Source organism: Misgurnus anguillicaudatus, chromosome 13 (assembly GCF_027580225.2).
Source record: "Misgurnus anguillicaudatus chromosome 13, ASM2758022v2, whole genome shotgun sequence".
Taxonomy (NCBI): domain Eukaryota; kingdom Metazoa; phylum Chordata; class Actinopteri; order Cypriniformes; family Cobitidae; genus Misgurnus; species Misgurnus anguillicaudatus.
Genome location: NC_073349.2, coordinates 15,297,733 through 15,324,421, shown reverse-complemented (window position 1 = coordinate 15,324,421; position 26,689 = coordinate 15,297,733). Strand labels below are relative to the sequence as shown.

Genomic DNA, 26,689 nt, shown 5'->3' with positions numbered 1-26,689 from the left:
AGCCTTGTCTGTGAAACCAGGAGGTAGAGTAACATTTATCTGATGTGCTGTTTGAAATGCACATCAGGTTCAGTTTTTAAGCAATAAGGGTGATTAGAGTTTTTCTTATGGATTGATTTATATGTGTGTGTGTATGTGTGCCCGTGTATTTGATTAAACACCTATAGAAATTATTTGAGTAAATTGGAATTAAATCAAATGAATGAGATGGTAAACAGGACAAGGAATGTTTATTATAAAAATAAAATCAACAAAGGCACTTATAATAATCATTAAATATATATATATATATATATATATATATATATATATATATATATATATATATATATATATATATATATATACACACTTGATCAATGATTGTCATATTTCTAAAAAATTTCATTAGACAAGGCTCAATGTTTAGTCACAACCACTATCCACCACATTTTTTAGATAGAGCTGTGGACTTGTATAAGCTCAAGTCAAAAGTACGTAACAGCTGTGTAACAGCGATGTCAAGTCTTCACCTTATCTGGGTGAGATGAATACTCATCTTCACTTTGTTTGTACTCATAATACTTGCAGTAGCAATAAAATGTTGAGAAGTAATGCTGCAGGCAGAGGACACGATGCTTTGCCGCTTCTCGATTGAAACAGTGACTTCTGAGTCTTCAGGGTAACTTCAATGGGGTAGTGATCACTCACCTCTAAAGCCTAAGAGACAATCCACAGTTTAGTAAGTAATGCACAAACAGGAAAGTATTTTTACCAGATGAATTTGGCTTGCCTGTTACAAGCTACTGATTTCTTAATCCTAAAGTCTGTTTCAATCATAAGGTTTCTTTTACAATTTTTTAAAAGAGAAAAAAGCACAACGATGCCATGTGACAGGCTGAACAAGTATAACAGGACACACAAAGGTCTTCATCTATATATCTGATCTAATTCAACAGATTGTGATGAACACCGTTTATAAACTGTAAAGTTGAGAAATACATATTGTTAAAAAAAGTTGGCTAAAACTGGTTAAAAAAGTAAGTTACCTGTTTGCCTTAAAATTTTGAGTTCATTCAACTTAAAAATAGTTGACAACAATTTGGTTTACTTTTTTTTGAGTCAACTAATATTTTTAACTTGAATTAAGTCAAAATCTTAAGGAACCCAAGTAATAATTTTTGTTGAACCAACAAATCTTTTTGACTGGAGTGTGAATATGTATTTTTACCTGAGCCTCTGTAAGATGAAATTCTTTGGAAAACTTGAAAGGTTGTGCTGACAATGGTTCAATTAATCTAAGGAATGGCTCTCCATACACAACAATCCTGTTGATTAAGCCACAAAAATAATATTACATATAATACAGTGGTCACCAACCCTGTTCCTGGAGATCTAGGCTGCGTCCAAAACCACCTACTCCCATACTATATAGTATGCCAAAAGCAGTAGGTGAGGCGAGTAGTATGTACGAATTCATATTATAGAGGGTATGCATTGACATCACTTTTCCACGTGACCACGCAGAAGCACGCCATGTTGAGTGGCAAACGTTCAACAAAATGGCTGGTTTTCATAGCGGCTGCTGCCAAAATGCCAGCAAAACTGACTATTATCAGCTTAAATTGAATTTAGTTGGCCTTGATAGCAGAGGTGGACAATACTTTACTTTACTTTAATAGTTACATTAGTTACATTTTCCAAGCATCTGTATGTTACTACGGTGTTTGTCTTGGGAAATTTTTTTACTTCACTACATTCTACTGCATATAATCATACTGTGTATTCTTTAATATTGCATATTAAAATGTATTTAATACCTAATTACATTAAAATTGTGTATTTTTACTTGAGTAAAAGTATGTTAATGTACTTAAATATTAAATGTTAAACAAAAACGTATTATTTATGAAATAGTAAAAATTATAATAATATGCTTTGGAATGGATGTTTTCCAAAGCAAAACACAGAAAAATACAAATACTTGAAAAAATACTTTTAAGTAGAAAGTAAAACCTCTGCTTGATAGTGACCCTAGCAATGTATCAACCCACCTGTGGTCTGTGGAGGTTGGCATGAATGATCTATTTACTTCTCCTTTCAGTGTTTTTTGGCAGTCTGTAAAACGATAGCTCCAAATTCTTGTTAATCTGTTAGTACAGTCTATCCCACAACAGCTGTTTCCCATTTATATGTGTTTTTCCTGTGTTTTTGCTGATTTCACACTGTACACTCATTCTGCCGCTCAGTCTTTTGCCACTCAGTGGGCGTAACCGCAGTCACTTTCACCAAAGGTGGTGTCACGTGCATACCCTCTATTTGAAAAACAGTAGGCGAAAAATAGCTGAATGGCCTACTATTTCCGGCAAGATCCCCCAGTGTTCAATCGATGGACGCTATGCTATCCCATGATCCATCAGGAGAGGAGATATTCAACAAAGAAGACAGATTATTTATATAGTACACTCTCATAAATAAAGGTACAAAAGTTGTCACAGGGACAGTAAAAGATAAACATTTTAACACAAAAGATTGCATATTAGTACTTCAAAGGTAAATATTGGCAGTTCAAAGACACATATTTGTACCTAAATGGTACATATTAGGAGGACCTTTTAAAAGGGTACTGCCCCAGTGACAGCTTTGTACCTATTCTAACAGTCGATGAGTGGGTACTTCATCTAATTCAGTACTTACATTCACAGTATGTGATTTCGAACGCAGCCCTACTTTCCTGCAGAGTTCACCTCCAACCCCAATGAAACACACCTGAACCTGCTAATCAAGCTTTTCACGGCTACCTAAAATTAGAGGCAGGTGTGCTGAAGCAGGGCTGGATCTAAAGTATGCATGAGGGTAGATCTCCAGGTAAAGAATTGGTGACCACTGATATAATATAAAAAAGATATACTATTTATAAATAGCTTTGAATAAAAGCTGCTAAATGATAAAATGGTTGCCTTTATGCAGTTTGGATATGCATGCGGCTGTACACGGCATGATGTTACTTTACCTGTCATATGCACAATCGGTCGACTCTTTTACTGTTGTGTCCACATTATCGTTAATAAGCCAGATGAAGGATGGGTCAGAATAGAGTCTGATGTTCTTACGGTTCTTCTTAGCTACGTATCCACAAGCTGCATTGAAGTCTCCAAGAAACATCACTTTCTATAAAAAGCAGTGTAATGAAAAAGCTGGGTTAAGGTTAATATCAAATGTATGCCAGTAATGGTCCAGCAAATCTGCCATCAAACCTCAATTTTCCATCGCTCTTTAATATCCATGAAAACATCATAAAGCTCATCGATCTCTTTGGTGGCGTTTGATGGAGTGGTGTGCTGAGGGATTAATACAATGTCCTTCGCCATTGTAAAAAAGACCCAACAGATTAAATTTATGCTTACCAATGACCTATAGCTTTAATCAGATTAAATGTGTATTTTATCATTTTTACTTGTTTTAGGAGCTTCGAAATGTACTATAAAGGGTTCTCTGGAGAAGGCATCTACATCCCCTCTCTGTGCATCTGGATACTGATATTGATTCTTTAGCTTGGCTGTGCTTTTCCTTTGTGGGAAATAATAAATTATAAGTTTGTAAGGTTTGAAATAAAAAAAAAATCTGGTGTTTATCAGTGTATTAGTATGTATCAGTCATACAGGCAATACAGCACATCTACTGTGTTGATATTTGTTAACACCATGTCTCGTCCAAATGCATAAAAGTGTACCTGTAAACAAAAACATATTGCTCCTGATAGGTTGGTGTTCTCCCGAGACGCCCACTTGCAACATAGGCATAATCATTATCCCTGTCAAGTCTGAAAACGTAAGATGATATCAGTCTAAAATCGAATTTCTTATTTTACGTTACAATTTCACTCTGATTTGGTTTTTTGGTATTTGCATATAGTCAAATAGTTTACCTGTTGACAGCAGCAATCAGGCGGGGTATGGCGTTCTTTTTCTGGTCTCTGACCTCCTGAAGCAAGCATATGTCACAACGAGATACAATCTGAAATAAATAAAATGTAAGGCTTAATGTTTTTGCAATTTATATTTTTTTGGTTTAAAGGCACACTCTGATTTTTACTGTTTTGGAATCCATTCAGCTGATCCCTGGGTCTGGTGGTACCACTTTTTAGCATAACTTAGCATAATCCATTGACTCTAATATACACTGAAAGTATACACTGATATACACATATACTCTGCCGCAGGCGCAATTATATTACGCAGCACTTGAAAATCGTCCCCTGCTATTGAAAATAACCAAGGGGACTATTTTCGGGCAGTGCGTAATATCACTACGCTTGCTGCAGCCATGTTACATCAGCAAAGTCCTTAATTATTACGCCAGAATGAGAGTATAGTCCTAACCGTATCTGCCTAGAAAATAACAACTTTTAATTTTCTGTCGATCTTAGTACATTATGTAACTACAGAAGAGTCAAGTTTTAAATAGGAAAAATATCCAAACTCTTGGGTTATTTTTAAGCGTGATGCTAATGGTCTAATCAGATTCAATGGATTATGCTAAGCTATGCTAAAAGTGGTACAGCCACACCCGGAGATCGGCTGAATGGATACCAAAATGGTAAAAATCAAATGTTTAACTCTAGGGGAGCTGGAAAATGAGCCTATTTTAAAAGAAAGTGGAGTGTCCCTTTAAAGGAAATAAAAGCCATACCCGTGCTAGAGAACCCATGATTTGGGAATTGAGTGATTTACTTTCTCCAAAACTCTTGACATTAAAGGCACATATTTTGAATCCATAGCAGCTCAGTGGGCCGGACAGAACGGAGATGGTTAGAAGCAGAAGTCTGAGATCTGTTGTCATTCTGTAGCTGAACAGTGGAGGACTGGTGTCTGTGGTTATAGTTTCATTAATCTGTAAGACAATAGAAACTTCAAATGAGCCATGTGCAGACATATCCCAGCATGCAATAGCCATCATTTCGCCGTCCTGAATCCGACAGACCAAAATAAACTTGAATTTGGATTTTTGCGAAAGTATGATATTTCTTCATGTAAGCAAAGTCAACAGTGATTACAAGCTGTTTGGTTTTATATATTTATTTTTGGGCTAAGCTTGGAGGACTTTTTAATTTTTAATCTGGGCTGTGTTTGGCTATTAGACGTCTTTTTAAACGCAAAGTTGCTTGCTGTATTAAATGAAAACGTATATAAATACATACATATATAACAGGCTTATTATCATTAACAAAAATTTATTAAAATATAAAACATGTATATTAATTGGAATTAAATAAAATATAGGCCTAAATTTTAGCTGAAATACTTGTAATACTTGTTAACTTAAATAAAAAATATTAGTTCTGAAATGAAAATTAAAAAAACTAATAAAATAACAAACGCTTATAGCAAAGTTACTAAAAAATTAACATAAAAACTAAAAATATAAAAATAAAGGCTAATTCAAAATATTAAATTAAAAAAACTATCACTGTTGCACAAAAGTGATCTGAAACTGACTACAGTGATACTTAAAAACCCATGATTGTGGTTTGAATTGCAACTATGAACAACTCATTTTTAGAAAAATATTTTTTAAATTTTAAATTTATTTTTTAAATATTTACAGTTTTATGTTTAGCAAAGTTTAACAAAAATTAACAATGAATAAATGTTTTAAAACATGCTTTATTACAGACAATTTAATCATGTTTTGCTTTTCATTATTTAAGTGTTACTTAAGTAAGACCTCTGATCAATCAGACAGTTATCACCTAATGATTAAAGGATGTGACTTCAGCAATAAATGTTAGTGGCTTCTACTGAGAAGTAAATAGCATATGTTGTTATTACCAGTAATCAATCCTATAGTTAACTTGCCAAAAACATGGTTTGTATGGGTTGTAGGTTACTGGAGCTTCTAGAGCTTTCTTGCAACAAGTTTTCCAGAAATAACTTTTCCATGTTTCAAATTTATTTTAGCGGTACTGTGTGGGCAACCCAGCACCCAAGAGAATAACAACAAGCAAACGCAATCTAACTCCACACTAAGTATGAAAAACTAAAAAATAGATCTTCTTACCTTGTTTGAAATGTGTCGTGTTTTAATTTGAACAACAATGTTCTCCAACAATGTTCTCCTTCTGCTTTTCCGCAACAGAAGTGTTTCTCTCTTGTGTTTTTTTTTACTCAGGAAGGTTTAGGACACACCCTCTGCATTGCCATATATGGATATGGGCGGAGCTTAACGTAACGTGCAAGTACAAAGCTTGCCACTCCCTGCAACAAACCACCATACATATGCAAAAATAACGGAATAATGCATTGGGTGATTTCTTTCTCTGTAGTAGTCTATCAGGTCTTTCCAGTTCCATTTTAAATTAATAAAGCCAAATCTAAGAACCGAGAGCTGGTCTGCACCAAACCAAAGGATAAATGTTTAGAGTCAATAAGCTAAAAAGGTCAAATTGATTTAGAAGAAATTAATTAGTTTTAAGTAAATTCAATTTTAATATAAAAATAAATAAATAAACTCGAAATAACTATTAGGGTTGTTTAAAAATCGTTTATTTTTACGCACTAGAGAGACAAACAATATTATTAAATTCTACTTTAGAAATGTGGAAAACGGCTATTTTCAAGTACGACAGAAAATAATTGTGTTGTGCGGTGTTGTATTGTATGCTTTATAAACACTTTATAAATTGGATTTAAAAACGCTTGATCGCCAAAGTGACACGCGATGGCGCCAGAGAAGCGCTCTTTCTTTCCTTCCTATGACGTCACAACTGTCAAAAAGTTCTGCGTGTATGTGACGTTTGGTGACGGGTATTTATGACCTTAATTTGTTTAATCCAAGCCCTGTTATGTAGCCTTTCAGCATTCATCTGTTGATCTCATATGAAAGAAAGAACATCTTGAGAGATGAAACCGGAAGTGTCAGCTGCTGCTTCATTCATCAGCAGTTTAATGGGAGTCAAAAGCTCTCTATCTGAAAATCAACTGCATCTCTTCACTCAAACACTTAGTGATCTTTTAATAGGTGTGATAACGCATGTGTTCATTATTAATAATAATTGTATTAATTTATTCATTTTAATTGATCATAAAGTTTTTTGTATTAGCCTATGTCTGGCTACCAACATACTTTGTGGACAGGCTACTTTCAAACAAATTAAATGGATACATTACAATAACAGCTTCAAAATTTTGACTATAAAATAAATAATTATGTTACTGCATATTGTGAAATAGTGAATATTCAGTATCTAAAGATTACTTTAAAGGTTCACATCTTAAGCAGTTCTCCTGGTGTTTCTGTCTTTTAGAGCACTATCAGCATCACTGGTTTCCTTATGCACCCTTCAGAGGCTCTGGCTACAGATGTTTGCGAATCAACCATAAAATGGACCCACTTATAGGCAAAGCAGGAATTGCTATTGGACTTAGACAAGAGCAGCTTTTCTCGTTGCTCCCAAAAGAACTGACACTGTGGGTGGACCCATACGAGGTGTCCTATCGAATCGGTGAAGACGGATCCACTTGCGTTCTCCACAAGTTCCAGCCGCAGTGTCCTAAAAGTGTCACATCAGCAGATATATCATCCAGCAGGAGGAAGAAACTGAAAACCAGGCGATATAATCGACAGGGACGCAATAGATACTGAAACTCTCACTTTTATGTAAATGCAAAGAACATTAAATGAGTAACTGATTAGAAATATGTGCTATGTTCACTTACCTTGTTGTTAGGACTCCCAAATTTCTCTTTAGCACAGTTTCTCCCAAAAAGCTTTAAATGTATTGACTTTTTTCCTCTTTGATGTATACCCTGGTTGATGTTAGCTGAGCTACATGGACACTTGTATAGATATTTATCTTAAAGGATGACATTTATCAGACATGTATATAGCTCAACTAGAAGTCCATTTGAAATAAAAGCTTGAAAGGTTCACTCACATCTGTTCAGAGGGTCACACGCTTTGTTATGCATCAGGTTGGTACAGCATAGCTGCAGGCAATCCGGACATTGCAGAAAAGATGTCTTTCATAAAATAATAATGTTTCCCTCTCTAGCTTTTCCTTTTTTTTATATGTAATATTTTCCCATTTCCCCATCAGATAAAGCAACAGGATTTGATGGGAGGACTAGGAAAAATTGCCTGAACAGATGTCACCCATTGGATTATGATCCTAGGTTTAATATATGTCTTAAAATGAGACAATCTCAAGATGTCATAACAAGCAGCTCTCCAAAAGAACTCTGAAGTAGAATTCAATGTGGCGATGGCTTCCTCTGTTAAATCTGTTGAGAAAAATAAAGAGGATGAGGATATAACAAGTCAAATAATGTTTGACAGTTAGGTGTTCGATATCACAGTGCTTTGTCACAAATTTTCCATTAAAGATTATTTTATTTCCTCTTAGGCTTAATCAGAAACAGGGACAAGGAATTTTCTTTCTTCCTTCAATCTGTCCCTTGATATCTATCAAACAAACACAGCTGCATTGCTTTGCTTATAATAATAATGCATTGCTGCATTGTTAACAAAAAGAGCTTTTTGAGACCATATAGAGAAAAACAAGAGACTGTATTCATAATCTGCTGTTTTCATGAGCATTACCTTACCTTCGTGGATTGCTTTTTTGCAAGTTTAAAATGCTCAGTCCAAGATTCCTGAACTAATAATTTCCCGTTGAACTGGCAAGCATCGTACATTTTTCCAAATCACAATGTTCCTTGAAAATGTCACAAAAACATTTACATAATTACTAGAGAAAAACAAGTCTCATATTTTTCCTCATATGTCAGTTGCAAGTTGTTTTTATTCTGCACATTTCCAAACGTGTGCATGTGGAAAGAATTCAGCCATTGTGTTAAATGCTACTTAAAATCTTATAGTTTATTTCAAAAATAGAAAGGTTATTGTGTTATATGGTGAACTTAAATTTAAACAGCACACAGTGGGTTAAGACCATGCACTTTCTTTCATGACTTGTTTTGTAATGGTTCACCCCAGAGAAGCACTTAAAAGTTCTCGATTTGTCTGTTCTTCCACACTGCTCTGCCCCTCTTTCCACTTCACACAGTGGTCAAGGGCGACAACCGTTTCTCCTCACAAGATGATGTATCTGAGGATTCTGCTGTTTTTCTTTAATGTGACATGGATGTTTTGTGAGACGGCAAGAAATGATAAAGTGGTGCTTAAAAACAGAGAGGATCATGAAGAATTAGTCTTAGAGAAAAACACTTTCATGGAGCAAAGGAAACCAAAGGTATGTTTGTTATATGCAAGTAATAAGAAGATTCTCTTTGAAGCTTGACCTATACTGTATTTTGCATGTTAATGTTTTCTAAAGATTTGTATTTTAAAAATTCAACTGCCAGATATTATGAAGAGAGGTATGCAATGGAAAACCTGTTAAATTCATAATGGGATCATATCCAGGAAAGTAGCACCAAGTTCTGTGCAAGTTATCTGCAATTTCTGAGAAGGTCTTTGTCTGAATTTTTTCGAAAAGCAAAATAGTGTCAATCAGTTCCATGATGATTTTCAGTGAAAAGATATAATCTGGTTCTGCTTAAATGTGACGCTGTGAAATCCAAGTTTTAAGATTTATAATACAATTATGAGATTGGGAACATCAGAGTTTGATTTCAATCTTTGACATGACCTTAGTCAATATTTAAGATATCAAGGTTATATTTTACGTTTTATGTTCTTTACATTATATAGGATGATTTAAAGGGGACATTTCACAATACTTTTTTTGAGATGTAAAATAAATATTTGGTGTCTCCAGAGTACATATGTGACGTTTAACTAAAAAATATAGATAATTTATTATAGCATGTTAAAATTGAGCAAAAATGTTTTTGGGTGTGTCCTTTAAAATGGAAATGAGCTGATCTCTGCACTAAATGGCAGTGTCGTGGTTGTATAGTGCAGATTAAGGGGCGTTATTATCCCCTTCTGACATCACAAGGGGAGCCAAATTTCAATTAGCTATTTTCTCATGCTTGCAGAGAATGGTTAACTAAAACTAAGTTACTGGGTTGTTCTTCATCACATTTTCTAGGTTGATAGAAGTACAGAGGACCCAATTATAGCACTTAAAGGGACATTCCACTTTTTTTGAAAATATGCTCATTTTCCAGCTCCCCTAGAGTTAAACATTTGATTCTTACTGTTTTGGAATCCATTCAGCTGATCTCCGGGTCTGGCGCTACTACCACGTTTAGCATAGCTTAGCACAATCCATTGAATCTGGTTAGATCATTAGCATTGCGCTAAAAAATAACCAAAGAGTTTCAATTTTTTTCCTATTTAAAACTTGACTCTTCTGTAGTTACATCATGTACTAAGACCGACAGATTTGTACACAATGACACAATGTAACTACAGAAGAGTCAAGTTTTAAATTGGAAAAATATTTAAACTCTTTGGTTATTGATGCTAATGGTCTACTTAGATTCAATGGATTGTGCTAAGCTATGCTAAAAGTGCTAGTGCCAGACCCGGAGATCAGCTGAATGGATTCCAAAACAGTAAGAATCAAATGTTTAACTCTAGGGGAGCTGGAAAATGAGCATATTTTCAAAAAAAAGTGGAGTGTCCCTTTACATTGGAAAAAGTCAGATTTTCATATGTCCCCTTTAATGTACACAAAAGTAAATCAGAAAAATCAATTTAGCCAAGTTTTCAAATACTGGTTCATAAATCTTTTCATCTGTTATCCTACAGAAAAAGGTCATTCCTACGCCAGACTATGCAAATCTAGATGATACAACTGACCGGCCAAAAGCTGAAAGTCCAGGAGCAGACAGTAAAGATGATAAAGGTAATTCTTTCTAAATCTGATGTTGCATAAAAACTTTTCTGTGATGACGTGTATTTGATCTTATTTATTTACTTTTCCAGAACTTCCTACCTGTTTGATGTGTGTGTGTCTCACTGGATCAGTATACTGTGAGGATATTTCCCCAGACATGACAACAGTTCCACCTCTGCCAAAGGAAACTGCTTACCTCTATGCACGCTTCAACAAAATCACTAAAATAACCGGCAAAGACTTTGGTGATATTGGTGAGGAACGTTAGGAAAGCAGCTTTAAGTGCGGCCAAAGCAAATACAGTGTGTAATGTCTGGATTTAATGAAAGCAATGATGAGTGAAATTTTCCTGAAGTCTTCAAAAAACTAAAATGTGACATTTGGTGCAAAAAAGCTTTGAGCCAGACAAGCAGAACAGTATTGGTTTCATGGACAATTAATTCATGACTAGGATTAAGACAAACACCTTACAAAAATAATACTGGTGTGCATCTTGTCAGTACAAGGTTTTTTTTAAGTAAGGCAGCTCAAACATGCATTTTAGTCTGCGACTAGGATAACCCATGTCTGCGAAACCACCCCAAATGTTTAAATTTGTGACCCTGTCTGTGAAATTCAAGATAAAATCCTTATAATTATGAGATTAGGAGCATCAAAGTTTGATTTCACAGATTGATTGTAATCTTTGACATGACCTTACTCAGTAAATATTAAATATATCACGGTTAAATTTTCAAAGCATGTTCTTATTTTGTAGGATGATTTTATGGAAAAAATTCGAATCATAATATGACTTCAGCTGGGTTTTCACATGCAGGGTCACATTTGTGTAATACGTCTTCATGTTTTCTTTACAGTAACATTGAAAAGAATTGACCTATCTGGCAATCTGATCTCAGAAATAGAGGATGGAGCCTTTTCGAAACTCACTCAACTGGAGGAACTTTCATTAGCTGAGAACAAGCTGGTCAAACTGCCAATGTTGCCGCCAAAACTTATGTCTCTCAATGTCAATCATAATCTACTCAAAACCAAAGGAATAAAAGCAAACAGTTTCAAGGTAAAATAAAAGAAAAAACAGAAATATTTTGCATAAAATGAGTGGTTTAATGATTCTTATAATGTCAATCTTTGGGAACAGAAACTCAACAAGTTGGCTTATCTTTACCTTGGAGATAATGCGCTGGATTTCATTCCACCCCTGCCTGAAAGCCTGCGTGTAGTTCATCTACAGGTGTGTTCAGTACTGCGTACATCATGTTCTTATTTATACTACAATATTTAGCACATCCATATTCAGATATTTCTTTGTTTGTCTTTTTTCAGAACAACAACATAACAACAGTCACCGATGAGACTTTCTGCAGAGGAAACACCACAGCTTATATTAGGCACAACATAATTGAGATTCGACTTGATGGCAACCCTATAATGCTGGCCCAGTATCCCAACAGCTTCATCTGTCTGAGATCTCTACCCATTGGAAACTATAAGTGATAAGCAGGATGTAAAACGTTAATGTTCATGGTCAAACTAACCAATGTTATGACATATTGTTTTGATGTTAGACAGCAGCACGTTCCCAAAGATTTCACAGCTTTTATACAGAATTTTGAGTGCTTTAAGTATTAAGATATTGTGCAAGAGACACATATATATGCAATGACAACTGTTTGCTTGACTTGAAAGTGTAATCATTTTGATATATTGTTTTGTTATATATTACTACAAGTATGTACTGTAGAAACTGCGTAAAACCAAAACAAGAAAAAGATTTAGAAATCAAGACAGAAGTGTTATTGAAATCATTTCTGGTTAATAAATAGACATCAGCAGACGTTTCTGCAATCTGTTGTCCGAAGATACATCTTTTTGATTATTTATCTTCAAGTATAACAGACATTTTATTATGTCAGATTGGCTCCCTCCAATCATGTTCATGATTTACATTTACAGTCATTTGCTGAAAAGTCACTTTTCATTCAGTCTCTTTTTCTTGGTTTATCATTTGGCATCAGATTCTGTGAGGACAATCAGACCCTCACTTATTTTCTGTTGGTATTCCCTCTCAGACTGCTTTCTTCTGTAGACGTCATCTGTTGAGCAAGACAAATAACTTTACACCCATCATACGCAATATCTTTCATACATTTATCTTGGACAAATTAAAGATATTTAAATTATAGTTGTTTGTATTTAAAATGTTTATAAAGTTAAGTAAAACATTGCTGTTTGGATGAACGTAAGCGTGAATGCCCAGTGATATGGTGACAAGCCTGCGCAAAATCAACGCAGAACTAACGCACAAAACGCTTAAATGAGCGTGGATATAAAACGATTACATTTCACGTATTTTACTTACAAAATGTTTCTCTTCCTATTCTCACGTTAATCATGATCCATTCCATAACACCCCCGATACAAAAGAACAAGGGCAGGAACCGGTACGTCCCAAATCGTCTTTTTCCCGGTACGAGACTTAATATATATTTTAGGTTTCGACTTTTTCTAAGCATCTTTCTTTCAAAGCACTTTCACCACCACCAATACGCGTGCTCACAATATCCTACAAGATAAATAAACAGTTATGTCCTTCAACACTGATCTTGCACACATGTTAGTGGTGCAATGCAATGACAACAGGAAAACATGGCGGCGTAAACGTCATCTCCTGCGCTCTCATTGGTTTGCTGGTAGGATTCTAAATCTGACGTACAGCTAATTAAAAGACGGAACAAATACATGGAAGGGGCTGCACCCAAACATCAAAACTCATTGATTTAAAGTTAACGTCTGAGATGGGGTCAGAGGGGGAAAAATTTATAGATATGTAAAAAGGCTAGACGTCTCGCCCGCGCTGCTGGCCAATTGAGTGGAACGTCCGCATTTGGCGGCCATCTTACCACAGGCAGCTCGCTCACTCATAGCATTGAGTTTAAATGGTGCAGGTACTGGACCATAACTTGCATAATTTTCTACCGACTTTCAAACGGTCTGGTTTGTTATAAACATCCAAGATGTACCTATGACACTACATACTTCAATGCTTAATACTTTAATTAATGAAACATGTTAAAGCATCCAGAATTATAACCACATTACTAACGTTTGTAAAACACCAAAACTTTGAAAATTGGTAGAAAATGTAGCAAGTTATGGTCATTTAAATGTACCTGCACCATTAAACTCAGTACTACGAGTGAACGAGCTGCCTGTGGTAAAATGGCCGCCAGGTGATGACGTTAGAGACTCTGCCGTAAGACATCTAGCCTTTATACATATCTATGGAAAAATAGGGCTTAACACCCTGACGTTCACTCATTTGGTTAAAAACTGACAACTGGCATTTGTTGACATTGTTTTTTTGAGGATGGTGCAACAAATAAATTTAATTAATTTTCATGTACATCATGTTGACATTTAATACTTTAACAATGTGTTAGAAATACATGCACGCTATTAGCAGGATGTTGCACATAGCGCATAACGTTTGACAAACTTCTGACCTGATAAAATGAAATGTATGGAGCTTCTATGTTTTTCTACATGACTGTAATGGTTTCATACATTTGTCCAAGTTGTGTGTATGCATTGCAAATGCATTCATATTTAGGATAATATTATGCTGCTATTTTTGAACCAATTTTGGGGATGTTTCCTGCATACCATCATGATTTTATTCCCTTTATTTTCCCATCATAAAAGAGTCATTTGAATTCCTACAGTATACAGCAGCAACAGCATTTAAATGTTTTTTTACAGCTCACAATGACTTGGTCAATCCTCGACTTTGTAAGCTAGTCTGCAGAAAGTCCAGTGATGCTCCACTGTGTTTTCGTTGGCACGTTCGCTCATGTGATGCACTCGCGTGTTTCGAATCGTAAATCCCTGTTTATTGATGTAGTCCATAAGGTGGACCCTTAAAGACACCTCTTGATGGTGGTCGCACGGTCCAAAAGTGAAGGACACCTGGCAGTCTCTGGTGTCCATCATGTGTTTGTTCCACTTGGTGAAGTTGTTAGATATTCCCTCAAGCAGTGAGTGGACCTTGGTGGTTATGGTTAATTGCGTAATGATAACTGCGACAGGGTTTGAGTACTTGGAGAGCTTGCGCGTGCTGGACAACTCCACCACCTGTTCAAAAGTGTCCAGTGGGTACAGTGGCTTTGGGTCATTGAGGCATTGGATTAAGGGTTCAATCTGATAAAAGTCAGCTTCTTTTCGCAAAAGGTCTATCTCCGTAAAGTCGACGGGGAGAGTGAGCTCGGAAGTGCGTAGGAAGTTTAATATGTAGCGGAAAAGTGTCCCATCCCGATCTATGAAGTAGTTTCCCTGAGCGTCCCGTGTGGTGGGGAAGTCACCACGGAACATGGCACCCAACATGGAATCTGGGTAACGCTGAAGGGTGGAGATAGAGGTGGTGTAGAGGTGACCTCCAATATTTAAGGTGACTGGGTGAGCCAACTTAAAGGAGATGGATAAAAGAGAGAAACAGTTTATAAAGTAAAGGTCTAATTAAAATGTAAACATTATCACAATGGTACACACTCAACAGGGCCCAATAAGGATGGGCAATGGGTTGATTCGTTATAATATATAATGTACCTTGTAAAATATATATTTTTTTTATTTTGAGGTGAAACCAGAGAAAACTGGTAGATAAAGTAAATATCTGAAGTATTGGTGTGAACTTTGTTTGAGCCCTGCTGATAATTAATGGTTTGGATGGAAACATATGTATTATTAATATGTAACTGATGTATACTTAAAGGCGGGGTGCATGATCTCTGAAAGCCAATTTTGATATTTGAAATCACCCAATTAAACATGCCCCTACCCCAATAGAATCTGGACCTTCTTTTGATAGACCCACCCCACACATACACAATTCGGCAACGATGTCACTTAGTAGACATGCCCCTTACTTTTGATTGGCTACAATTGTGTTTTGGTACTCAGCCCAATTTTTGTTTTTCCAGTTCATGCACCCCGCCTTTAAGCAAAACAAAATAATTCAGAGAAATACACAGTGTCAATTACTCAAATGTTACTCCATATACATACCCTATGCCCCCAGTCCCCATTATCCATTTGATGAGGATAGGTAGACCGGTCTGACCCACAGAAATACGAAAATTATATTTGATAAAACCTGCAAAGAAAAATGCAACGTTGCATATTACATTTAATGCAAATAAATATAAATCAACTGCACCAATGAGGCTAAAACGATAATGAAACTATATTACGTCAATCCCTATATGACAGAAACATTAAACACAGTCAATGATTAAAAAACACAATAAATATTTGCCAGCAAACTAATTAATTAGTTATCCAATAGCTTGCTAGCTCAAAGGTAGGTGATGGTTAACAGACTTTCCGTAACACCAATACTGTTTTCATCAAAATAAGTCCAGATCATGCCTAAAATAATCTGGTCAAATCTAATATTTTAAATATTAACATGCTAACGCCGTTTTTAGGTAGCCGCTGCGCTGCTAGCCAGCTACCAGCAAGCTCCCTGCTAACTTATTACTAATGCAACGGCGACGTTATTAAAAACGTATACTAATATGGATGATTGACACAACAACATCTTTACCTGTATCCACAGCTGAGTGTCTTCGTTAAAGGAAAAAACACCGACCTTTGGTTTTGATGATGCTGTGCTACAGATGGACTAGCTGCTCAGAGAGACGAGAGAGTACAGCCGCATTGGGTCACGTGAGGAACGCGTTTGACTTCATGCGGCGCTGCGCAGATGAATCGGCGTATGACATCAAAGTAACGCGAGAGTTTTTTAAACACAGCTAAATAAATCATATTTAAAGGAAAACTCCACTTTTTTTGAAAATAGGCTTATTTTCCTGATTCTCTAAAGTTAAATAAATGAGTTTTACTGCAATGATGTTACACAGTACCCAAAAATAGTCCCCAGCTTTTGAAAGTTACGAAGGGGACTATTTTCGGTCATAATATCATTGCGCCTGCTGCAGCCATGTTACAACAGCAAAGTCCTTGATTATTACGCCAGAATAAGAGTATAGGTCCTAGCCATATCTGCCTAGAAAATCGCAACTTTTAAATTTCTGTCAGTCCACAATGTAACTACAGAAGAGTCAAGTTTTAAATAGGAAAAATATCAAAACCCTTTGGTTATTTAAAGCACAATTCTAATTGTCTAATCAGATTCAATGAATTATGCTAAGCTATGATAAAAGTGGTACAGCCAGACCTGGAGGTCGGCTGAATGGATTCTAAAACAGTAAAACTCAATTGTTTAACGCAAGAAAGGCTCAACAGTTGTTACTAAAAATATCCCCTCATAAATATAACATCACTACAAATAAAAACACTGCGATAACAAAAAGCGTGTGCTTCAAAGTGTACTTCATGTGCAAAACACAGAGTAGGCTACTTTTTAAAAACAAGTTAGATGAATGTGGTAATACCACCAAAGTACTTGGGTGGGGGGGTAGTTGGTCAGTTTCATTGACTCATCACAAGGCTGATAAACATTATTTGTTGCCATTATATATGTTTATTATAGTGTAACAATGTTTAATAGATTTCTTTAACACTAATTTTGTAGATTACAAAAGTTCACAAACATCTTTTACATTTAAGAATAATAAACTCATTAAAATTAGGAATTATTATTAACAAAAAATATATAAAAATCTAAATTATTAAATTAAAAGTTTGGTTCCAAAATGAGAAAACTTAGTTTTTAAAAAAAATGTTTTTTGATTGATATTAATTGAAATGCACAATCAAACTCCAGTTGGTTTGTTTTCATTTAAGCCTTCATAACTAAAAAAATACAGCTAAGTAGCACAATAAAACAATGAAAACATAATAATAAACATGTTTTGACAAAGAGTTATCTTATTTTGGAACAAAAAACTTAATGGGTCAGTTTCCCGGACAGGGATTAGTTCAATCCAGGACTAGGCTTAAGTTTAATTATGAAATATAACTAGTTTTAACAAACATGCCTTACTAAAAACATTTCCTGTGTGCATTTTGAGGCAAAACAAAGGGCACTGATGTATTTTAAGATATGTAAGTGCAAGTTGTTTTTAGTTTGGACAGCTCTTAAAAATGTTTTAGTCTAGGACTAGTCTAATCCCTGTCCGGGAAACCGCCCCAATATGTTATATTTTAATATCTTTAGTCTAGTCACCCTGTGACTATAGAGTTTGTAAAGTTTTACTTTGGCATTATATCAAGCAGGTTCTTGAGGTCTCGCTGTGAAATGCTTTTAAAACAGTATAAAAGACATTTCCATCTATTACAGGCTTTTATTGGCAGCTTTTTCTACATTATTTGGTCCAAGTCATCCATTAAAAAATATTGTTAAAATACATCATTAGCTTTCTAATGAAAGAAATTAATACAGTATGTTGGCACACTTATATTTCGGTCAGCAAAAGTTATTTCTAATATTTATATACCTTTAGATGAAAAGATTGTTAAGTTTGTGAGAACCATTTCAATCACCCTAAATGTTTGAACAATACTGTAGTTAGGCATATCATAAAAATCACAATACTGATCTACGGCAGTGTCGGCCATTGACTTCTCACAACATGTCACTTCTCGTCACAACATGTATTTAGCCTGTCGTGTGTGGCTCGACATGTCAAAATATGTGTTCAGCGTGCCATGTGAACCATGTGTATTGTCAAAATAAGTGCCTGCTGCACATGCTTCTAAAGGGTTTATGATAAAAGTAACGCTCGCATTTGCCAGATACTCGCTTAATCTCATGCGTAATCAGAGTTTACTGTTAAGTGAATGTCTTACGAGTATTTTGTGAACGTGAGCGTCTCTTTTATCATAAACCCTTTTCCACGTCTGTGCAGCAGACACGTATTTTGACAAAATGCATGATGCACATGCATCTTGTCAAAATACGAAAACATATTTTTAAATGACTAGCAACACAATTCACGCCCCTTGGAAGAGAAATTACCAGCCGCCACTGATCTACGATGTCAACTACCACAACTTTTGGCTCTTTTCTGCAGTTCTGACTGCTAGTGGCAAAGAAATTACACACTTCAGCTTTAACTATAATAAAATAGCAGACATCTCAGGATTTCTTCTTTGTGCTGGCACTTGCTGGGCTCTGCTGGGAGATAATAAAATCTAAAATGAGTTTGGCTGTTTGGCGTGGTCGCTCCATCACCACAGAATGGCCACAGTTATCCAGCAAATCAACACGGGAGGCTGGGATAGCTTCTTTGAGCACTGCTGCCCCAGACACATCCACAACCTAAAAAAAAAACCCAAATCAGCCCAGGAGGGGTATGTATCATATACTCTGTGTATGTGTGTGAGAGTGTACATTTACACATGCCTGATCCTGTTTGCCCCAGATGATTTGCAAAGGGGTAGTTATTTGCTGTATGTGCTCATGCAAGGCATATCTTGAATTTTCACCCATAATTGCCATGAAAACTGAGAATTTAGAGTAAAGATATTAGACAAAGTGGGTACAAGTGTGCAAAACCGAGAATGTCAAACAATATTTATAATTATGAGTAGTACTACACAATAAGTATAATCATACTGACCCTCATGATAAAAGTCATTGTGTGGTGTCCTTACATCCACCAGGCCTTGAAGAATCTGGAATCAAAAGGTAATAGTCACACATAGTGCATGCCGATGTGTCTGAACTGTGTTTGAGACTAAAAAACAATGCATTTGTCACCTGTTGAGGGACTCTGAATCGCACATGAGAGCAGAGTTTCAGCATCTCGTCCATGTCTTCTGGGTTGGATGGAATAAGAGGAATGTTCAGCATGTACTGGCTGTGCTCCACATCAAGCATTTGACTGTCAAACTTGCTTTTGTTGTGGTTCTTCAGACCTTCGGAGGAAAAATGTGGGAGCGCAGGAGTGAAAATAAAGAGTAAATGTTATATAATGTTAGTTTTTTCACTATTATTTCTACACCTTCATGTTAAAGGCATAGTTCACCCTTAAATGAAAACCTTAAGGATTATAAAAAAATGACCTGTTTGATAATATTAAAAAATATACGTTTCTTAATAAGCTGTTCATTAAATTAATTAATACATTTTGTTTTAAAGATGTAATACTAACCGGCCGGGCAGATGAGAGTCATACTGCAGAGATCCGATGGATAGCTGGCTGCATACACTCCTGCTACCGTCCCACCCATTGAAATGCCCACCAGGTGGAATGGTTTTCTGTTTAGTCGAATGGCCTCTACAAACTGACAGTAAAATTCACACCTTTGATTTTTTTACAAATGTTGCCAATACAAATATATGCCGATTTCTTATTCCGACAGAAACAACATATATTTCTATTCATCAAACCAATACCTGCCGTATTCTTGTGACTTGTCCCTGAATTGAATAGTCATCCGTGCTAGTACGTGTTGTGCCTTCATGGCCTGGCATGTCTAAGCACAGCAGGTGCAGATGTTTAGGAAGATACTGTTCAGATAAAGACACAAGTTGTATTTGTAACATAAATGGTATTTTTGTAACTTCACACACACAGATTTGTAAATTATACCTTCACCATCTGGAGCCATATATCTTTGTGAGCAGAAAAGTCATGTAGCATCAGTATAGAGGGCCTGAGGCCTGGTTTCCCTCTGCATGAGTAACAGAAGCGATAACCTCCACAGTCAGCATAACGTATCTGCAAACCTAATGTTCTCCTCCAGTACCTCCACAAACACAATAGGTTGATAAATATATGAATTAATAATATATGCATTTACATGATCTAAACTTGATGATCCATGTTATCTCACCATGATTTGGGAATGTAACAAAGAGCATCTTGTGTATCTACTGTAAGAAACTGGACCTTTGTACAAAGGATTAAACAGACCTTTGCTGAAATTTGTTATAGCACTTCAAAAATCCATAAATTAATAATGTGACCTTTTAACTGTATAGAATGATAATCATACATGAATATAAATGATAACAACTAGTATGTATGTATAGTATGTGCTATATATATAAGAGGTATTTACCAATAATAGAATTTGATTAGTGATGATGGCCACAGCATAAATGAGGCCATGAACAAAAGCAGAGGGATGGCAAGAGTCCCTGCAGCAATGGCAAACATATTCACCATATCCATATCCATGATGACGCTTTTTGATTGTGAAAAACCTGCTGAATAACATAACAAATATAATACAATCTGAACAGAAAACGCCATTTATTACTTGAGAGATGTATTGGAAAACTATACATTGGTTGCATCAGATTTAAAGCGAATTAAAGTAGAGGAGGGTTTGGCAAATATGTTTGTATCCAATCAATACATGTAACCTAGATATCTGACCATGACCTTAAAATATGCACATTTTCATCTATTTGTTTTTATATCCTAGCATTAAAATGTGTCACATTCACCACAGCACTGTATAATTTTGAACATGCATCTGCAATTTTGAACATATTTACAAGAGTTAAGTACTTACATAAGTTTTTTCCAATATGGGCATCATTAAATGAATGGGAGCAGCTTCACGTCACATCCCACTGCAGGAGTTGTAGCAGGTTAGTGTAATTTTTGTCCTTATATCTAAAAGTCCATAGCAGCTGTCTGCTTATCCTAGTAAATACTGAGATGGCATCCAGAGAAATCAGTGTGTGCGCTGTGATCACGTGACTTTCATAAATCAATGAGTTTAGATGGAAAACCAGTCATGTTACTCTTAATGAAATACATGAGTAATAAATACAATAGAGGGCACATGATTTAGATATTTTTTATACTGTTCGTTTCATATTTCACAAACATTTAGATACTTCTAGCTAACATTTGAAGCCACATAAAGAACATCATAATTTGAGTGAGTAAAAAGCCAAACTATCTGTATCTGTCATTCCAAGTAATTGAATATCGGTTCGGCATGGAAATTTTGTATCTGTGCATCCCTACTATTTTGTAAAACCTTGCATAACAAAAATGACTGTATAATTCATAATACTCATTCATTTTACGTTAGTGCATTACAATATTATGGGTCTTAAGGTGCAAGTCTAGCTAGGTGTCACCCCCGTTGTGGACCTAATTTCAAGCTACGCTTACCAGCTGTGCTGAAGTCTACATAAATTGTTTTTCTGTCCTGTAATGCCGTTGCTCAGAGTCAGACCTGGGCCATGACTGATAACTTTACTAGCATCAGACAGTAAAACTGTCTCAGCAGTGCTGTCACATGCATTATCTCTATCTCTGGCTGAGTCGGCTCCTCATAGCGGTTACTGTTTTGATCATGATCTATGAGCAAAACACACAAATCACAAACAAACATCATACATTAAGTTGTTCTTCCAGGCATAATAGAAATTTATCAATCTGCAACCCTGTTATCAAGAATTTGTCCATTATTTTGTTGACAACCACACATATCAGAGATTTTAACTGTACCGTATTTAAACATATCTCAAATATACGCAAACAAACAGTGCTATATAGCATTAAAAATGGTTCCCCTATGATTACAAGCTTTTAGTGCCATTTAGCACTAATTCCTTAGAGTGTATTTGCAAACCGTAACTAAAAAATAACCAGAAATAGAACAAAGAATAAGAATAGTAAATAAAATGGCTAATAGTAAATTTTGTGTCCTCAAAAAGACATAAATCAATATAAGGTGTTGTCTTACCAGGCTCTTGAGCAGTGTAGGTTACAATGCAAGAACCATCCGATGCTGAATGTGAAGCTCAATAGGCTTTATGCCCAGCTGCACTACTTCCTGAACTTCAGCCAGCTCCTTGTTTCCTGTCTGCCATTATTGGACAAACTGATTAATCCAGGCACACCTGGATTAATCAGTTTGTTTGTGACTACTGAGGTCAGGCACACCTGGATTAATCAGTTTGTCCAATAATGGCAGACAGGAAACAAGGAGCTGGCTGAAGTTCAGGAAGTAGTGCAGCTGGGCATAAAGCCTATTTTCCAGGACCCTGAACTGAGACAGAGTCCATGCTCCAGCTTTACAGGCCCTGCACAATATGTGACAATAAAAGTCTATTGAACTGAACCGAGTTGTGTGGACTACTTTTATGGCACGTTTTTGGCATTCTTATAAAGTTTTCTGTCACACTAATATTTCTGCCATTGAAAGGGCTACTACCCTGGACATGCATGCCATTACTTGGATATCTGAATTTGTAGATTTAGTTGTCAGGTGGTTCACAGGACACGTCCCATCTTTACTGTCAAAACAGTTTGTAATGTCGTGAAACTGGTTGTATGATTTTTCCAATCATGAAAATATGATTAAAACTAGGCGGGTGATTCTCACGAAACCATTGAAACACCAAGGCACTAATGATTTTAGCTTTAAAATGTGTAATATAGTAACATTAAAAAGCATCAGAATTAACACAATACTGTGTTGTACCTTGCAAAATGTGTGATTTCAACATAAGAATGTATAATTGTAAATTTTATCTCATTTTCTGCTGAAATTCTCATTACCGCAATGTGTCCGGCTGTGTTTGAACATGCGTTATGTTGTAATTGAATCAAATGAACACAAAAATATTAAGAAAAAAATAAATGGATGTTTTGCTAGACTACTTTAGATGACAGAAAAAATATTTACTGAATATTCATGTATAATAATAATGAAGAAAAATTAGGAAAATGATGTGTCCATGCCTGATGTTCTCATCCTCCGCAACACTTTTTGAGAACAGTTTAAGCACACATACAGAATTTTAATAAAGTTTGATTTTGAGTGACCAAGCACATGGACCAGTTACTTCAAGATGGCTACCAGGTAAGATCATTTTTTTTAACAGTTAATTTGAAATATTGTCTTGTCAGAATGCTTACACGACATTTTGATTATCATTACCGCAACAGATGCTTATTAAATGTTAATTTAATTAATAGAAGCATAATACTTTGATTTTAAATGCATGTGCAGATTCTCCAAATTATGTTCTTTCAGGTTTGTAATGTCATTTTGAAAATATGTCAGTGTTGATGTTTTCTGACTGTTGCAGTAATGAGGTTTTTTAGGACTAATTTTTTAAATTATGTTACAAAAAGTGTTAAATGATAAGTAAAAGTTTTTAAATTAATGTTCCCATTTACTCCAGACTTTGTTTTTCAAATGTCTGGTGGGAAAAAAAGTAAATTTAAGCAATTTTTACATTTGCAAAATGCAAACAGAATCTCTTAACTTTAGGTTTTGTGTTAAAAGACAAAAATGTGGGGATACTTTTACCTCACCTTTATAGAATTTTGGGTCCACCATAACTTTGGCAGGCAAGTCTGGCCCCTCCCTGCCACCTGATTTCAGAAGCAGCGAATAAACGACAGCAGTCTATTTAAGATAGACATTGGAGTTTGTCTTGTCAGGGTAAACGTTTTTCTTTAGATGTAATAGGGACACATAAAGGGACTATTCTGAATTTTTTCATCATGACATGTCATGTACAGCATAATTCTAGTCCAGAACCTCACGAGACAGGAACCATCACATCCCCTTTCTACAACATGCTTGGATGGATCTTCTGTGTTCCAACATGGACCAATCCAACCAAAACAAGCTATTGGTTTATCACAAGCTAGTCAATCCCCTTATGCACCCAGTGCCTTTCCATACAGTCCTGGCTAAAGTTGGAGATTCCCCAAATTCAGGAACTGTTTTCACTGGAGACGGTTTGGAGATAAGAGGGGTAGAGATGCCATCAGTAAAGCTACATCAGAGTACACAGTGTTTATACAAGGAGCATGCTCACCCAAACTTGACTTTCTCACGATCCAAAAACACTAAAGTTTAACTTAAGATGTCTAAAGGTACATTTACATTATAACTGTACGTTCACACCAGACGCGAGTTCAACGATTTGCACGAGTAGACATACAAAGTCAATGCAAATACGTGATCAGACGCGTCCTCGCATAGGGCGATGCGAATGACGCAATATGAGCTGCGCATTTGCCATGAAAACATGAGCTATTCGCCTCAAACGCATCTTCGCCCGAACTGAAAATATTGAACTCAAGCAAAAAATTTGCATGAAACGCAGTTAAGTCCTGCGAGTAATCTAGAACGAGTAATGCTACGTACACACCAAACGTGGGGCATTGCATTACTCACTCTAGATTACTCGCAGGGTTTAACTTCGTGTCATGCGAATTTTTCGCTCCAGTTGAATATTTTCAACTTGGGCGAGGACGCGTCTAAGGCAAATAGCACGTGTTCTCGCAACAAACGCACCGCCCACATCACGTCATGCGCGTCACCCCACGCGAGGACGCGTATAGTCGCGCCCTTGCATTGACCCTGTATGTAATCTACTCGCAGCAAATCGTTGAACTCGCGTCTGGTGTAAACCCACAGTAACGCGATGCCCCGCGTTTGGTGTGTACGTAGCATAGCGACTTTGCTCGTCTCTTTCAAAAGAGGCGTTTCTATATCTGTTTGTCATAAACAAATGAGTACCGTCCACTCCAGTAACTGACGAGAGACGGATGACGTGAACTCCACTGCTTCGTTCTCATTGGTAGTCGCCGCTCATAATTTGCAGGAAGTTGAACATTTCTCAACTTTGTCGCGCGACTGGACACGCCCCATCCAGTCACCAACGGCTACTGTCGCTTGTGTAGCCGGAAGTCGGCAAGCTTTCATTGAAATCAATGAGATTGCGTCACTTTTTTTGATAAGCAAAATGACCTAAGAAAATAAATCTAGTTTTTTGACAAAAAATATACAAATTAAGTAAATTAGTGAATGAAGCTTAAATGCTGCTTAAAGGTGGGCTGTGTGATACTTTTATAATGTTTAGGGGCCAGTTGTTCAAAAGTAATCCATTTGGATTTCGGCTATCGGATTAGATCAAAATTTCAAAATGGGTTGTTCAAAACAAGAAAATGGATTCTGAATTTGGATTGGATCACAAAATCCAATCTAGGTTTTGATCTGGATCAAATCATCACTTTGTGTTGTTCAAAACTTTTTAGCAAGATTGTGATTTGTTTGATCCCAAAAAGTAGGATTACTGATCCCATCAGAAGGGTGGATTTCAGGAACAAATGTGTAATTAAACTTCTAAAAAGATTTTACTAAAACATACAAACCTACAGTGAGTCTACAATACAACATTTCTAACATGTAATATTTATAAATGTATTATTTTTTGTTGAAATGTTGCTCTTGATAAATCCTTATAATGATAAAGTATAACATTGAGCTATACCATTTAAACGTTCCAGTCAATTAAGAAAGAAAAAAGTCCATATAAATCCCTGATAGAGCAGTCAATAGCAAATAATTTAATTTTAAGAAAAGTAATCTTTAGCTGTCATTGGGCACTGTAAAGTATATTGATTACAATCACAATCATTAGAGACCAAACAGTCAAAAGTAGTTTTAACAACCGGCATCTCTACAAATGTAAACTACCAGACATTTAGCCTCTTTATGACTTAAAATTCATGTGTTTGGGTATAAACTATGTTTGTTTTTTGTGGGCCAGAAGAACAGACAATGTTCAATTAAAATAAATTAAGAGAAAAATTAAGGGAAAGTTGTGTTTTATTGTCTCTTCAAGTAAAACACTTAGTGACCTGTTGTATAGCTTATAGTCAACATTGACATGTGATCCCATTTAAAACAATTGTAATCCACATTTGCTAATCTGAAAAAGTGTGAATCTGGATCAGGTTGATCCAATCCTATTTTGCTTTGAAAAACCAAGACGAAAGTGAGGTGGTTTACCTGATCCTGGATAGCAAAACATGGGATTTCCAAATCTGGATAATTTTGATCCAGATTAAACTTTTTGAACAACTGGCCCTAGGAGCTCCAGTCGTGAGATCATAATTTAGGTGCACATTGCATAAGTGCATGAAGGCATCCTTC

The 26,689-nt window shown here is 35.9% G+C and overlaps 5 protein-coding genes and 1 non-coding gene across 8 annotated transcripts; 2 read left to right on the top strand and 4 right to left on the bottom strand.

Moving 5' to 3' along the window:
- Positions 1 to 343: 343 nt before the first annotated feature.
- dnase1l1 (deoxyribonuclease I-like 1) lies at positions 344 to 6,188 on the bottom strand. Of its 2 annotated transcripts, none has more exons than XM_073875139.1 (9): positions 6,040 to 6,188; positions 4,672 to 4,872; positions 3,908 to 3,996; positions 3,713 to 3,802; positions 3,441 to 3,549; positions 3,237 to 3,353; positions 2,993 to 3,150; positions 1,211 to 1,307; positions 344 to 699 (listed from the first exon to the last, which is right to left on the bottom strand). In XM_073875139.1, exons 2-9 carry the CDS (start codon positions 4,819 to 4,821, stop codon positions 556 to 558), a joined length of 954 nt encoding a protein of 317 aa, XP_073731240.1. In that variant the 5' UTR covers positions 4,822 to 4,872; positions 6,040 to 6,188; the 3' UTR covers positions 344 to 555. The 2 variants fall into 2 exon arrangements, with proteins under 2 accessions (XP_073731240.1, XP_073731241.1); XM_073875140.1 differs by having other exon boundaries at positions 4,672 to 4,874; positions 6,046 to 6,127.
- Positions 6,189 to 6,315: 127 nt separating this feature from the next.
- LOC129430348 (uncharacterized) lies at positions 6,316 to 7,908 on the top strand. The gene is made up of 2 exons (XR_012372889.1): positions 6,316 to 6,999; positions 7,286 to 7,908. It is a non-coding gene; the product is annotated as an uncharacterized protein (transcript).
- A 921-nt stretch (positions 7,909 to 8,829) lies between these two features.
- ognb (osteoglycin, paralog b) lies at positions 8,830 to 12,637 on the top strand. Its single transcript, XM_055187483.2, has 6 exons — positions 8,830 to 9,232; positions 10,702 to 10,798; positions 10,879 to 11,043; positions 11,647 to 11,849; positions 11,931 to 12,023; positions 12,116 to 12,637. The coding sequence occupies exons 1-6, from the start codon at positions 8,948 to 8,950 to the stop codon at positions 12,284 to 12,286; spliced, it is 1,014 nt and encodes a 337-aa protein (XP_055043458.2). The 5' UTR covers positions 8,830 to 8,947; the 3' UTR covers positions 12,287 to 12,637.
- uqcc5 (ubiquinol-cytochrome c reductase complex assembly factor 5) lies at positions 11,876 to 13,461 on the bottom strand. Its single transcript, XM_055187489.2, has 2 exons — positions 13,152 to 13,461; positions 11,876 to 12,885 (listed from the first exon to the last, which is right to left on the bottom strand). The coding sequence occupies exons 1-2, from the start codon at positions 13,303 to 13,305 to the stop codon at positions 12,794 to 12,796; spliced, it is 246 nt and encodes an 81-aa protein (XP_055043464.1). The 5' UTR covers positions 13,306 to 13,461; the 3' UTR covers positions 11,876 to 12,793.
- Positions 13,462 to 14,130: 669 nt separating this feature from the next.
- Positions 14,131 to 16,571, bottom strand: kctd6b (potassium channel tetramerization domain containing 6b). 2 transcript variants are annotated; one of them, XM_055187482.2, is made up of 3 exons: positions 16,440 to 16,571; positions 15,854 to 15,941; positions 14,131 to 15,253 (listed from the first exon to the last, which is right to left on the bottom strand). In XM_055187482.2, exons 2-3 carry the CDS (start codon positions 15,878 to 15,880, stop codon positions 14,567 to 14,569), a joined length of 714 nt encoding a protein of 237 aa, XP_055043457.1. In that variant the 5' UTR covers positions 15,881 to 15,941; positions 16,440 to 16,571; the 3' UTR covers positions 14,131 to 14,566. The 2 variants fall into 2 exon arrangements, with proteins under 2 accessions (XP_055043457.1, XP_055043456.1); XM_055187481.2 differs by having other exon boundaries at positions 16,395 to 16,542.
- Positions 16,572 to 17,808: 1,237 nt separating this feature from the next.
- Positions 17,809 to 22,263, bottom strand: abhd6b (abhydrolase domain containing 6, acylglycerol lipase b). Its single transcript, XM_073875138.1, has 9 exons — positions 21,281 to 22,263; positions 20,822 to 20,969; positions 20,350 to 20,506; positions 20,154 to 20,267; positions 19,909 to 20,041; positions 19,515 to 19,672; positions 19,375 to 19,429; positions 19,158 to 19,258; positions 17,809 to 19,073 (listed from the first exon to the last, which is right to left on the bottom strand). The coding sequence occupies exons 2-9, from the start codon at positions 20,938 to 20,940 to the stop codon at positions 18,891 to 18,893; spliced, it is 1,020 nt and encodes a 339-aa protein (XP_073731239.1). The 5' UTR covers positions 20,941 to 20,969; positions 21,281 to 22,263; the 3' UTR covers positions 17,809 to 18,890.
- Between the last annotated feature and the right edge of the window lie 4,426 nt (positions 22,264 to 26,689).

Excerpts from the sequence above, each read along its gene's own strand:
- ognb (XM_055187483.2), top strand. The coding sequence starts at position 8,948 with ATGACTTGTTTTGTAATGGTTCACCCCAGAGAAGCACTTAAAAGTTCT. Across the intron at positions 9,233-10,701 it reads TGGAGCAAAGGAAACCAAAG|AAAAAGGTCATTCCTACGCC; the intron begins GTATGTTTGTTA and ends GTTATCCTACAG. Across the intron at positions 11,044-11,646 it reads CAAAGACTTTGGTGATATTG|TAACATTGAAAAGAATTGAC; the intron begins GTGAGGAACGTT and ends TTTTCTTTACAG.
- abhd6b (XM_073875138.1), bottom strand. The coding sequence starts at position 20,940 with ATGGATATGGATATGGTGAATATGTTTGCCATTGCTGCAGGGACTCTT. Across the intron at positions 20,268-20,349 it reads TATGGCTCCAGATGGTGAAG|TATCTTCCTAAACATCTGCA; the intron begins GTATAATTTACA and ends TTATCTGAACAG. Across the intron at positions 19,430-19,514 it reads GATTCAGAGTCCCTCAACAG|ATTCTTCAAGGCCTGGTGGA; the intron begins GTGACAAATGCA and ends TTTTGATTCCAG.
- kctd6b (XM_055187482.2), bottom strand. The coding sequence starts at position 15,880 with ATGGATAATGGGGACTGGGGGCATAGG. Across the intron at positions 15,254-15,853 it reads ATGGGGACTGGGGGCATAGG|TTGGCTCACCCAGTCACCTT; the intron begins GTATGTATATGG and ends ATCTCCTTTAAG.
- uqcc5 (XM_055187489.2), bottom strand. The coding sequence starts at position 13,305 with ATGCTTAGAAAAAGTCGAAACCTAAAATATATATTAAGTCTCGTACCG. Across the intron at positions 12,886-13,151 it reads AATAGGAAGAGAAACATTTT|ATGACGTCTACAGAAGAAAG; the intron begins GTAAGTAAAATA and ends CTTGCTCAACAG.
- dnase1l1 (XM_073875139.1), bottom strand. The coding sequence starts at position 4,821 with ATGACAACAGATCTCAGACTTCTGCTTCTAACCATCTCCGTTCTGTCC. Across the intron at positions 3,803-3,907 it reads CTGATTGCTGCTGTCAACAG|ACTTGACAGGGATAATGATT; the intron begins GTAAACTATTTG and ends TTACGTTTTCAG. Across the intron at positions 1,308-2,992 it reads ACCGATTGTGCATATGACAG|GATTGTTGTGTATGGAGAGC; the intron begins GTAAAGTAACAT and ends CTTAATCAACAG.